The sequence below is a fragment of the Mirounga angustirostris genome, unplaced genomic scaffold, assembly GCF_029215605.1.
Source record: "Mirounga angustirostris isolate CCGP_5_RB_7025 unplaced genomic scaffold, mMirAng1.0.hap1 SCAF_2, whole genome shotgun sequence".
Taxonomy (NCBI): Eukaryota; Metazoa; Chordata; class Mammalia; order Carnivora; family Phocidae; genus Mirounga; species Mirounga angustirostris.
Genome location: NW_026991710.1, coordinates 7,981,456 through 7,993,884, shown reverse-complemented (window position 1 = coordinate 7,993,884; position 12,429 = coordinate 7,981,456). Strand labels below are relative to the sequence as shown.

Genomic DNA, 12,429 nt, shown 5'->3' with positions numbered 1-12,429 from the left:
GCCGACCAGCCAGCTTTGTGCCCAAATGTCACCTGTTACTCCAGGAAATACACAGCAGTGTCAGGAAAACTCCTTGTCTTTGCTTTTACCGGTAAGGGCTGTGTATTCGTCGGCACGGGCAGCCGTAACGACATACCAGAGACCACGTGGCTAAATCAACAACAAACATTCTTTCCCACAGTTGTGGCGGTGTCTGGGAAGTCCAAGATCAAGATGCCCCCAGGTTCAGCTCCTGCCGAGAGCCCTCTTCCCGGCTTGCAGGCTGTGTCCTCACATGGCAGAGAGAGACAGCCCTGGTCTCTCTTCTTCTTACCCCATCCCTAATCCTGTCCTGGGTCCTTCCCTTATGACCTCATCTAAATCTAATTATCTCCCAGAATCCGCACCTCCAAATACCATCCCATTGTGGATTAAGGCTTTAACATACGAATTTTGAAGGAACACAGATACTCAGTCGAGAGAAGCAGGCTCAAGAAATGAGATAAATCCTCCCTCCACTTTGCTCATCTAGGGAAAGAATTTCCTTTGGTTTGCTCATATTTATTTTCAGCAGCAAATTATTCTAACGTTCTCTGCCCTCCCGTGAGAGAAGCACAGATTTCCATGTGTCCCGCATCCAGTGGGGTGGGGATCAGGTGCCCTGGATTTCCAATTCAGTTTAGCCCCTGCGTGCTTGACCCTGGGGTTCCCACGCTCCTCCTACCTTACCTCCCCCTCCTGCGGGGGGATAAGGATGGGACAAGATGATGGCACGTGGCCCTTGGGCTTCTGATTGCCTGTGGGTCTTTTTGCTGGCTATTTCTGGGGAAATGCTAGGGATTCATGGCTGCTGGCCACCTGCGGGGTGATGATGACTGTCTGCCCAGTCGTGGAAGCGCCCACAGTCACGTGGCCCCCGTGGGGAGGCTGGGTCGCACCTGGAGCAGGGACTGAAGCTGCCCGTCCCCAGGTACCCTAAGGCGGCGGGTCTCGGATCCTCCATGTGCTAGCATGGCCCCTTCTCCCATCAGCTGCACGGAGTAATAAGAGAGGCCCGTCCGCCCTCCTGTCCCAGAGCTCCGCTGTGCTGCCTGTATGTGTCTCTGCTTCTAATGAAGGATTTATTTAGGTCACCACTGCCTTCTGTGCACAGCCAGGCAGATTAAACATGTTGAGGAGCTCCTCCTCCTCCTCCCTCCCTCCCCGGGGCCCCCCGAGGTCGCACACCTGGCCGCTCCTCCTGGGTGCGAGGGGCATTTACGGGGGGCCCACCGCGTGGCCCTTCACAGACAGAGAGCCTGCATCCTCCCTCCACGTCACTGTCCTCTCTTCCTCGAGCCTCTGTCTGGTGGAGTCACTGCAGCACTTTGGATCATGAACAAATGCGTTTGACTAATTATCATCCCCAGATCTCATTTATACTGCACAGTGTGAATTTTTTTTTTTTTTTAGGGACAAAAATAGCTACCCTGATTTGAGGGCTTGCCATGGGCCAGGCAATATGGCAATATCCTCAGCTTCCACATAGACCGTTTTAGTTAATCCTCCCAATGAGTATATAGAGCCAATGGGTTCTATCTAAGGCTCCAAGTTTCAATGCCATCTTGTGGATGTGAAATTATAGAGCTGAGATTTGAGCTGGCGTTTTGGCTCTAAATCCTCTGTTCATTCCAGTATGTCCCCTCCACCCCCCTCTGCAGCGAATTCCACCTCTGTGGCCAGGCCGATCCCTGTCTATTTTGTCTACCACAGTGGTTACCGATCCTGGAATTAAAAACAAACTGCCCCAACAATAGGAAGAAACAAAAACCAAAGGGACAAGGCGATCAGAATTTGGACCCGAATGGGCCCAGGCATTTGGACCTCACCGGGTCCTTGCCATTCTAAGGGCTGAGGGTGGGCAGCCCAGTTCCCCGGGGAGCTTGTTAGAAACACGGACACTAGGGCCTCTCTCCAGACCTCTTGGATTAGAAACTGCGTTTTGAACCAGATCTCCCAGGGACTGGTGTGCATGTCTGAGTTTGGAAAGCACTGTGCTAGGCAGTGCGGCATCCAGAGCTCCTGGAAAGGACGCTGAACTCACCCCCCACCTGCAACTACCCATCCAGGTCCTTCAGCCCTAATCTCTCCTCTCATTTGGAGAAGAATGTTATGTGGATTGGCTTCAGACCTCCTATGGGACAGATTGCATTTATCATCCTCATGGTATCCTGGAGTTCTCAGAGGCTCAGAAACAGCAGTGCGATAGAAATTTTCTGGCCCCAAATCTCTGCCACAGCATGCAGCCCTCCCTGGCTTGCCGAGGTACCTCCATCCTTCAGTCCTGTGGAGTTCTGTTCATTATCCAGGTAGCCTTTTGTGAATATGGAAACTCCCAGCACTGCTGTGGATGCTAGGCAGGATAGAAAGGATGGAGGAGTCAGTGTTCAAAAAGTCCTCTGCTTTCTTGAGGGGAAAATGGGGCCAACTACACTTCCTTTCCCCGGACAGTAAGTGTGACCCGGGGAAACTTATTTACATGATGTGGACTGACCTTGGGTCTTTTCTGCCCTGCACCCTTTCCACCCCACGTGAGGTAGGCCTCACAGCAATTACCATAAGCAAATCCACAGACAAAGGTGGGTGTCAACATTTGTTGAAGAGTGTCATGTGCAGGCAGTTTGAAGAAAATAAATATTTATGGAATTCTTGAGATATCACAGTCCTTTCGTAGACTGACAGGCACAAGCTGAATCTGTTTCCTCTTTCTCGGTTTCCAAGATGACCTGCCAAGGATGGAAAGTTGACACTCTGCAACGTGCCCTTAAGTAGTGGTTTAAAGGTGAAAGTGAAGATGTTTTTGACTGCTAAAGATGCACCAAAAAACAAAAACAAAAACAAAAGCACTGTTGATTGCTCAGAAGTTTGGTTGGATATGGAAATGACAGTTCTGTTGTGCTTACTGAGGTTTCAGTACATTCCAGAAAATTAAATCACTCAGCACCCTTGGATGCTTGTTTTTGTCTGGCAGTATAATACCTCTAGTCCTTTCTCCTCTTCTCGTCTTCCTGGGGAAGCTCTCTCCTCTGCCTGGAATGCATGCCCCACTGCCCACAGGGGGGCAGCGCCATTCAAAGAAAAAGAAGCACAGGGGGCTTTAGAGATGGCCCATGGAGTGTTCCTTCTCTCACTTCTTAGGTCTATGACCTTGAGAAGGTCACTGAACCTTAATAGCATGTTTGCATATCTGTCATGGGGAGAAAGGCCGGGCATTCTCATTTGCTGAAAGTCTGCTGGGTGCCAAGCCCTGTGCTATATATTTGGCAAGGGTAACATTACTTAATGTTGATGGCATCCACGTGGAAGTAGGTTTTGCCCATTTTGCAGAATGGCATGTTGAGCCCCAGACAAGGAAGACACTTATCTGAGTTCAGAGAGCTAGAAGAACACTAGCCCGCTTCTGCCCAATTGCAAAAGTTGTCTTTGCTTTTCCACTACTATACGTTACCTTTTCGTTGCTTCAAAAAAGGAAGATAAAATGGGAATAACTACCTCTTGGTTTTGTTGCGAGTATTAGAAGAGATCATTTATGCACTCGGACTCGCCCCCTGCACACACCGGGCGCCCAGTTAGTAATCTCTTTTCCATCCCTTTCGTTAAATCCCTTAAACAACTTGTGGGTGAGTGTTTCGAGCATCCCTGTTACCCTAGAGGAGCTTCTGGTCTGTGCCAGCTCTGTGCCTAGTTCTTGTGGAGGGGCTGGAAGGGTGTCCTGCAGACAGAGGGATTGCATAGGCAGTGCCATTTCTGATGCATTGAATTTACCACTCGTGGAATATTCTAGTTATTTCATTTTCTCCACAAATATGTTGCAGTGGTGGGACTGAGGGAATACATTGTAGTTAATTACATTTGAAATCTAGGTCATGATGTGAATTATGTAATAAGAAGACTTAAGGAGAAAATTAAAATATCTTGAAGGGTTATTTCACTGTTTCCCCTCCTGTTTTAATTAAAATATTTTCTAGACTCTCAGGTGATCTTGTCCAGTCACCATTAGGAATCTTGACACCTGGTTTCTGCCTGATTCTCTCAGGATGAAGAACTCATTACCGTTTGATACAGTGTTTTTCGTAGACAAACTGTTCAGGATGTCTTTCTATTGAATTAAAAGCCTTTCTCGGTACCTTGGGCCATTTGCTTGAGCTTCCACTTCATTTGACATGTTCATTCAGCAAGTAGGATCTCTAGCACCTCCTGTGCACAGAAATCATGCCAGGCCCTGGCAGATGCAGCAGAGAGAGAGTCAGGAGACTGTTGGGAGGCTCTGACATTGGCATTGTCGGGCGGAGGGGCAGACTGCAAACAAGCACATATAGTTTTGGATAGTACATGAGGAATATAAAATGCGATGATGGGAAAGAACGTGGTGGGCCCATGTTGTAGGGAAAGCCAGTGTTTGAAATAAAACTGGAATGACAGGAAAGAGCCAGCCCCAAAAAGCCTCGGACCCAGCGTCCTGGAAAGAGGAAGCAGCAAATGTTGTCCCTGGCATGTGATCAACACCTTCACGGTGGGGCCCAAGGAAGCCTGGTGTTGCTGACGGGGAAGACTCTTGCCTTTTGAATTTTTGCAGCTCAGGGCTTGGTTTAGCACAGCAGGACCAAGAAAATAGCATCTTTGATAAAGGGTTGTGAACGGAGAGGGAGCTAGATCTCTTTTTGGGACCTTTTAACCCATCCACAAAGGGAAGGCGAGGGTTTGTTTTGCTCATCCTTCCAAGAAATCCTCATCAAAGGACCATTACCAGGCATGAATTTCAACAGGACCAGAGAAGCTCACCGTCAGGCCCAGGAACTACTTGTAGCCTAACTCTAGGCATCGCCAAGGAGGAAAAGGGGCAGCGACATCCCTGGCTTTGTCTGCTCAGACTGAGTTTGGATCCTAGTTCAGCCTCTACCTTTCTGGACAAACCTCTGAATTTCCCTGAGCCTCACTTTCTTGTAGTGAAATCAGTTCTCTTGAGGACTTGCCGTGAGCATCACAGGGGTCCTGGTGCGAGGTTGCCAGCCTAGTGTCTGCTCAGTAACAAGTGCTGCAGATGGGAGCATTGCTTTTGGTGAGGCAGGTGGCCTGGGTTCCAGGTGCTGTTGAGCATTCTCTCCTGGCCCATGCCAGCTCAGGGCTCCAAGCTTCCAGAAGGTTCCATTTGGTCAATATTACCTGGTTCACTTCTGGAGGGAGGATGATCAGTTTGCCTTTGTGCTGCCTGTTAAGTTCAAACTTGCCTTCCTCCTAATTTGTGAGTGGGGTGGGGGATCTGACTATTCAGAGAGCCCTTTCTTCACTTAAATTAAGAATTGCAACTCTGCTCAGTGCTGGGTACCTTTGTGCTGCCCCTCCAGCTTCCACCAGCCACACATCATGGCCTTGAGATGTGCTATAGGAGTAAATGGATACTCACATTCTGGATTCTGAAGACTTGGTAAAAAAAAAAAAAAAAAAAGCAAAATATCCCCCTTAATTTTATATAGGGATTATGTGTTTATATAGGGATTATGTGATATTGTTTTGGATCGTTGGGTTAAGATAAAAATATTTCTTTTTTTTTTTAATGTGGCTCCTGGGTCATTTGAACATTTATAATAAGAGCCATAATAATAGATGCTTTGTCATAGGGCGAGATGTGACTAAGTGTCAGACACATAGAAATAAATGGTGGTTACTGTCACCTTTGGGGGGGGGGCTGTTGCCTTCATGAGCATCTCTTGATTGCCTATGAATAATGGAATTTTCCTGGGAATATAGTAAAAATGTATGTTATCCTTTTATTTATATAATTCATCTGCTGCATGACTACCGTGGGGAAGGTGCTGTGCTTGGCATTATGGAGGGGAGAAGGTATTGGTAAGAACAGAAAGTTAATCTTATAACTTAGTTAAAATGTCGGATAGGTAGCTTAAGTTCAATAAATTTGGATATTTGTCTGATAAGTGAAAAAGTGCATATGTGGCTCACGTTAATATTTCTATTGAAGAGTGCTTATAGATATATGTCACCTCATTTCAGTCTCAAGGAAACCATTTGAGGTGGGTGGGCTTATTACCATTTTACAGATGAGGAAACTGAGGCTAAGAGTGGTTAAGCCGCTTTGACTGAAGTCAGACCCAGAGCCACGTTCCTGACCCCAGAGCCTGGCTAATTCCCGTTGACTCCCCTACTGAATAGAACAAATGTGTGAGTCTGACTCCATGCTGCTCTATCCCAATCCTTTGTGTCAGCGGATTCTGGACTCGGTGGCCTGGGACTTTGTCACGGCTCGCTAGGTTTTTGAGGGTCTTCCTTCTTTAGGTCCCCCAAAATATTGCCCTTATTAGTCTATGAAGGCCACATGCTAGGGAGAAGGCAATAATAGCAGATAGATAGAACTGGAATTCCGGAGCCACGAGGTCTAGGCCTGGGTTTTCTATGTGGCCTTAGACCAGCCGTCTTGGGCCTCCTGGCTCTCATGTGCTCTGACGTCAGGAACAGTGTGGCTTCGGGGTCCTGGCTCACAGGTTCACCTGAGCTTGAGGGTCCTCTCTTTTCTGAGAGTGTTACTAAAAGGCCCAGAAATTCTGGCCGGGCCACTGAGGTCAAATTATCCAACTACCACAGGAGGAAGTTGGCTCTCGGTGACCACTGTGTGTGTGTAATATGTATTATATATGTATTTAGATGTCCATATATGTGTGTGTATATACATATGCATGTCTTATCTGTGTATATATATAAAACCTAACTAGAGTTCTGTACGTATACACGCTGTACATATGTGTGTGTGTAGCTCATACATGTCTATATATATATGAGAGTATAGTATGAGATACTTCTCTCTCTATATATATATAGTGTGTGCATGAGATTTTAGCTAAGGTTTTTTTTTCTATATACCTCAAATATTTTTGGAATGTAGAAGGCTTTAAACATTTAATACATTTTTAGAAAGTATTAAAGCAGAAGTGGGGAACTTTTAAATTACTAACTGCCCTTTTTTTGTGTGTGTTTTTTTTTTTTTTGTAAAAAGTACATATATATGTATATATGTATACATACATATATATACATATGTCTGTATTTTGATTCTTCTCTGTTGATAATTTCCTTTTAGGAAAAAAAAGAAACTCAGATGTGCACTATACTAATCAATATGCCTCATAATAGAGTAAAAAAAAGATGAATTTCAGATCTGGCCTCCGATTCTGTCCCCTTAGGTGTTGAAGGATTGGGATCTGTGGTTGTTTTCTGAGTCTGAATACAGAGCTAGGAGATGGGGTCAGCAATACTCATCACTGACAGTAGTGTGATCTAGGGGCTCAGTCCGTTAAGCACCTGACTCTTAATTCAGCTCAAGTCATGATCGAGCCCCACATCAGGCTCCACACTAGCTTAACATTCTCTCTCTCCCTTTCCCTCTGCCCCCCTCACCTCGGTCTCTCTCTCCCCCACTCTTAAAAAAAAAAAAAAAAAAGAATAGAGCTCTTTAGTATATGGAGTGGTTACTCTCCCCTGTACTTCACCCACCTCCCCCCTGCCTATGTGCACACGCATACAAGAGCAAACACACATGCACAGACATACACAAGCATGCCTATGCACAGGTGTGCATACACACACCAAACATGTAAAAGACAAGCACAGTGGCATCCATTTGGTCAACCCATATGGGTCAGACCCACACTGAGAAGGAAATGAAATTTGACTGAAACATACTAAAGCATTCAACTGAGTAAGGGAAAGTTCCATTAAATTGAGCTCATTCAATCGTAGAAAACTTTGGACCACATCTTGATCAGTCATCCCATCCTTCTTTTTTTCCCTAAATAATTAAGCCAGCTGATCTTGCAAGTCCCTTCTCTAGTTCTGTGATTCTCTAAAAATGTCCAGTTTTTAATTGCTTTTTTAAGTTAAGACATTTTAATACACATTTTTCAAAGCGGCTAATACAGTTGATATCTGAGGGAGGTAGTGCAATTGGTTTGATTATAAAAAATGGAAGACCATAAAAATTCTTCGTTTATACATTCTACACAAGTTTTAAACTAATAAAGTGAATTTTAAACCTGGCATAAAGAAGACGATGGGCCCTCTTGATGGAGAACATTTTTACTGGCTCTCTAAAGCCCACAGTCCCCAAGGCAGACCTGTCACTCACCCTTCCCTAACTGTGTTAGGACAGATTACTTTCAAGAACTTCCAATGCCCTCTTCCTGGGAGACCGTCAAACACCTCTTAATGATGGTAGTTTATCGGTTCCCTGAAACACGGACGTGACTCCTCTGTCCTTGGGAAGCTGCTGCCATCTGGCCCAGCAGTGGCTGTGTCCTTGTGGGACTTCAATGCCTAAATGTTATAAAGTTCAGCTTGATAAAGAGGAGAAGGTATAAAGAGGGCCGTTTGTGGAAAGAGCCCTGCGTTCAGAGTTATGAATTTGGGCTCTGAATTTTGAAGTGGACTAAATTCTCGTGTCCTTGGGCAAGATTCCTATCTATACCTGTCCTGCTTGCTACCTTGCACTGTAGGGTCACGGTGCCAGTCGACTGATGAGACTGCAAAACCACTTCATGAGTGGTATGACTTTGCACACGCGAAGGAGCTCTGCTCTTTCCAGCCCCCTCCGTGTTTACCCCTCTAGGCTCCCTTCGAACACTTTCTCTACCATGAGGCCATCCCAAGTTGTTCCAGGCAAAATGAGTGCCCGTGTGTCCTCATACCACCCTGCCTAAACTATAATCAGAGCATGCATAGCACTGAAGCCTGCAGTCAGGTGATATCAGTTAACCTTGGCCACATTTATTCTGCAATACCAACCGCCCCAAAATGCAATGGCTTCTAGCCACAAGGGTGGATTCTCCCTCCCCAGCAAGGATGGCTGTGTTGCACACAGTGGGCTTGCATGTGACTCTGCTGTACATGTCTCTCACCTTCCTCTGGAACCCAGTGGCTGGCCGGGGCACGTTCTGCTCACGGTCGTGGCAGAAGCGCAAGAGGGCAAGTGCAAACACACAAAGCTTCTCGAGACCGAGGCTGGGGAATGGCATCTTGTCATTTCCACTCACAAGCCATTGGCCAAACCCAAATGAAATCGCTGGGGAGCACGCTCACCCCACAGTGAGGCCATAGCAAGAATTGGATGCAGGGAGGAGTAAAGAATGGGAGTTAATTGTTCAGTCTTTCATACAGGTTCGCCTGCCCTGTTAGATCAGGAGCCCCCGCTGGGTGGCTGGGGACAGGAACAACGTCTGCTTCTATATCACCAGCCCCTCTGCCTGGGACTGGCAGGTAGTAGATATTTCAGTGATGTTTGCTGAGGTCCAAAAGACCTTTCCCACCCTTTCCTTTACAGCAGAGAGTGGCAAACTCTGACCGCCGGGCCAAATCTGTCCATGATTTTGTGCACACAGAGAGCTGAACGTATGAATTATTGAAAAAAATCAAAAGAAAATCATATTTTTTTTCTTTTTTTTTATTCTTATGTTAATCCCCATACATTACATCATTAGTTTTAGATGAAGTGTTCCATGATTCATTGTTTGTGCATAACACCCAGTGCTCCATGCAGAATGTGCCCTCCTCAATACCCACCACCAGGCTAACCCATCCTCCCACCCCCCTCCCTCTAGAACCCTGTTTGTTTTTCAGAGTCCATTGTCTCTCATGGTTCGTCCACCCCTCCGATTTCCCCCGCTTCATTCTTCCCTTCCCGCTACCTTCTTCTTCTTCTTCTTTTTTTTTCCTTAACATTTAATGATGCATGAACATTATATGAAATTCAGATTTCAATATCCATAAGTAAAGTTTTATTGGAACACAACCACACCCATTCCTCTGTGTACTGTCTATGGCCACCTGAGCAAAACAGCCTACTTGGAGTTGCCATAGAGACTGTGTCCTGCAAAACCTAGAACATTTCCTATCTGGCCCTGTAGAAAAAGTGTTTGCCACTCCCTGCACCACAGGATAAGGAAACGGAGAGAGCCCCAGAGAGGTGATCGCTGTACCCAAGACTACAGTTGTCAGCTCCAGTAAGCCCTGTGTGTATTGGGGGTTAATATCTTTCCCCTTTATTTCCTAGTAACTGGCGGCCCGCGACACCCATGTGTCACTGATTAGGAGGCATTCCCCGCGGCAGCGCTTCATGACCCAGCGGCGCCGGGCCCAGTGAAGCCACCATGGTGTCCAGCACGGCCGCGCTGCTCCTGGGCGCGGTGCTGCTGGCGGCCCAGCTCCCGCTAGTGCCCTCCCGCCCCGCCGCGCCCGGGGCCGCGCAGGGCCAGCCGGAGCTCGCGCGCAGAGCAGCCAGCCTCCAGGGTGCGGGCCGACAAGGCGCGGCCCCCAGCGGCTCGGCCCAGCGGCTGCCGCAGACCATCATCATCGGCGTGCGCAAGGGCGGCACGCGCGCGCTGCTGGAGATGCTCAGCCTGCACCCCGACGTGGCGGCCGCCGAGAACGAGGTCCACTTCTTCGACTGGGAGGAGCACTACAGCCAAGGCCTGGGCTGGTACCTGGGCCAGATGCCCTTCTCATCCCCGCACCAGCTCACGGTGGAGAAGACCCCCGCGTACTTCACGTCGCCCAAAGTGCCTGAGCGCGTCCACGGCATGAACCCGGGCATCCGGCTGCTGCTCATCCTGCGGGACCCGTCCGAGCGCGTGCTGTCCGACTACACCCAAGTGTTCTACAACCACGTGCAGAAGCGCAAGCCCTACCCGTCCATCGAGGAGTTCCTGGTGCGCGACGGCCGGCTCAACGTGGGCTACAAGGCGCTCAACCGCAGCCTCTACCACGTGCACTTGCAGAGCTGGCTGCGCTTCTTCCCGCTGCGCCGCATCCACATGGTCGACGGCGACCGCCTCATCAGGGACCCTTTCCCGGAGATCCAGAAGGTCGAGCGGTTCCTGAAGCTGTCGCCGCGGGTCAACGCCTCGAACTTCTACTTTAACAAAACCAAGGGCTTTTACTGCCTGCGGGACGGCGGACGGGACCGCTGCTTGCACGAGTCCAAAGGCCGGGCGCACCCCCAGGTTGACCCCAGACTCCTCAGTAAACTGCACGAATATTTTCACGAGCCAAATAAGAAATTCTTCGAGCTTGTGGGCAGGACATTTGACTGGCACTGATCTGCAATAACCCAGGCTCGGAACCTTTCCTAGTGTAAGTTCTGGTGTATATCGGGGGAGGAAAAAAAAAAAAAAAAAAAAAAGAATTTTAAAAGGGCATTTAAGCTATAATTTATTTGTAAAATCCATAAATTACTTCTGTACAGTATTAGATTCACAATTGCCATATATACTAGCTATATTTTTCTACTTGGTAAATTGAGGGCATTTTGTATTGTTTTTCATGCTTGTTAACATTGTGTAATATGTCTCTATATGAAGGAACTAAAATATTTCACTGCAAAAAAAAAAAAAAAAGTCCTGGAGACCCTGTCTTTTTTGAATATAATTAACTTGCCCCAGACTCAAAATAGCTGTCTGTGTTGTACTTACTGCAGAATCTATATTCCTTTGTTACTTTAAAAAGAAATGTTTTTCATGGCTATTATGCTTCTCTCTTGCCCTCTCCTTTCTTCATTGCTCATTTTAATTTTTAATGTCTCTCTGTGGTCATCAGATTTATTTTTTACTTGCATTGTGAGATTTGTCTTCACTGAGATCCCCTGTTACTCTGGAAGTGGCAGGTTCACCGACGCCCAACTTCAGCAGGTCCCTGAGCGTGGATTTTAACCCCCTGTTAACTCAGAGTGGACAAAGCAATATTAAGACTGGAGAAGTAGTTAATACTAACAAGAAGCTCCCTTGTCACACATCTTTGCCTCAAAGAGTGCTTGCATACATTTCTGATCTTAGCAATGGGCAAAACCTACAATAAAGGGGATGAAACCATTGGCCTTCAGAATGGTCTCAGGGCTGTGTACTTCACCCCAGGTGGCAATGGGTCTCTGGAAACCCACTTAGAAAAGAGAAATTGCAAACTGTATGTGTTCCCATCTTGTAGATTTTGTGGAAAGCCGACTCATGGTGTAGACAGACTTTTGTTTAGGTTGGGAGTCTGTTTATCTATTTCCTGAAAGATCGATATGCATTTATAGACACTTAATTCCATATGCATTGAGACATAAATATGTGTGTGTTTTAAAATCAACTCTGAATGTGTAATCCTGAAATGGAAAGGAAATTTAAACTCCCAGGGGTCAAAATGGCAAAGAGAAAAGCACAAAGTGGAGGTAGAGCCTAAGCCAGCCCTTGTACCTGCACCTAGGGGAGAGAGGCCTGATTTCAATTTCACTTCTACTCCTGAGCAGCTGACTTGTTGGAGGTGGTCACGCAAGTCCCCCGAGTCTTGGTTTTCGCAGGCATTCTTACTCAGTCAGCCTTTTACAGAATTAAATACACTGGATATGTTTTCTTATTATGAAAGCAAAACACA

General features: G+C 47.0%; 1 protein-coding gene across 1 annotated transcript in view; it reads left to right on the top strand.

Annotated features, from left to right (window-relative positions):
* Positions 1–11,888, top strand: part of HS3ST1 (heparan sulfate-glucosamine 3-sulfotransferase 1) — a 30,339-nt gene extending 18,451 nt beyond the window's left edge. The window contains exon 2 of the mRNA XM_045881479.3: positions 10,073–11,888. Coding sequence (XP_045737435.1) covers positions 10,170–11,117 — 948 coding nt within the window. The 5' untranslated portion in view covers positions 10,073–10,169 and the 3' untranslated portion in view covers positions 11,118–11,888. The remainder of the gene's footprint in view (positions 1–10,072) is intronic.
* Positions 11,889–12,429: the final 541 nt, after the last annotated feature.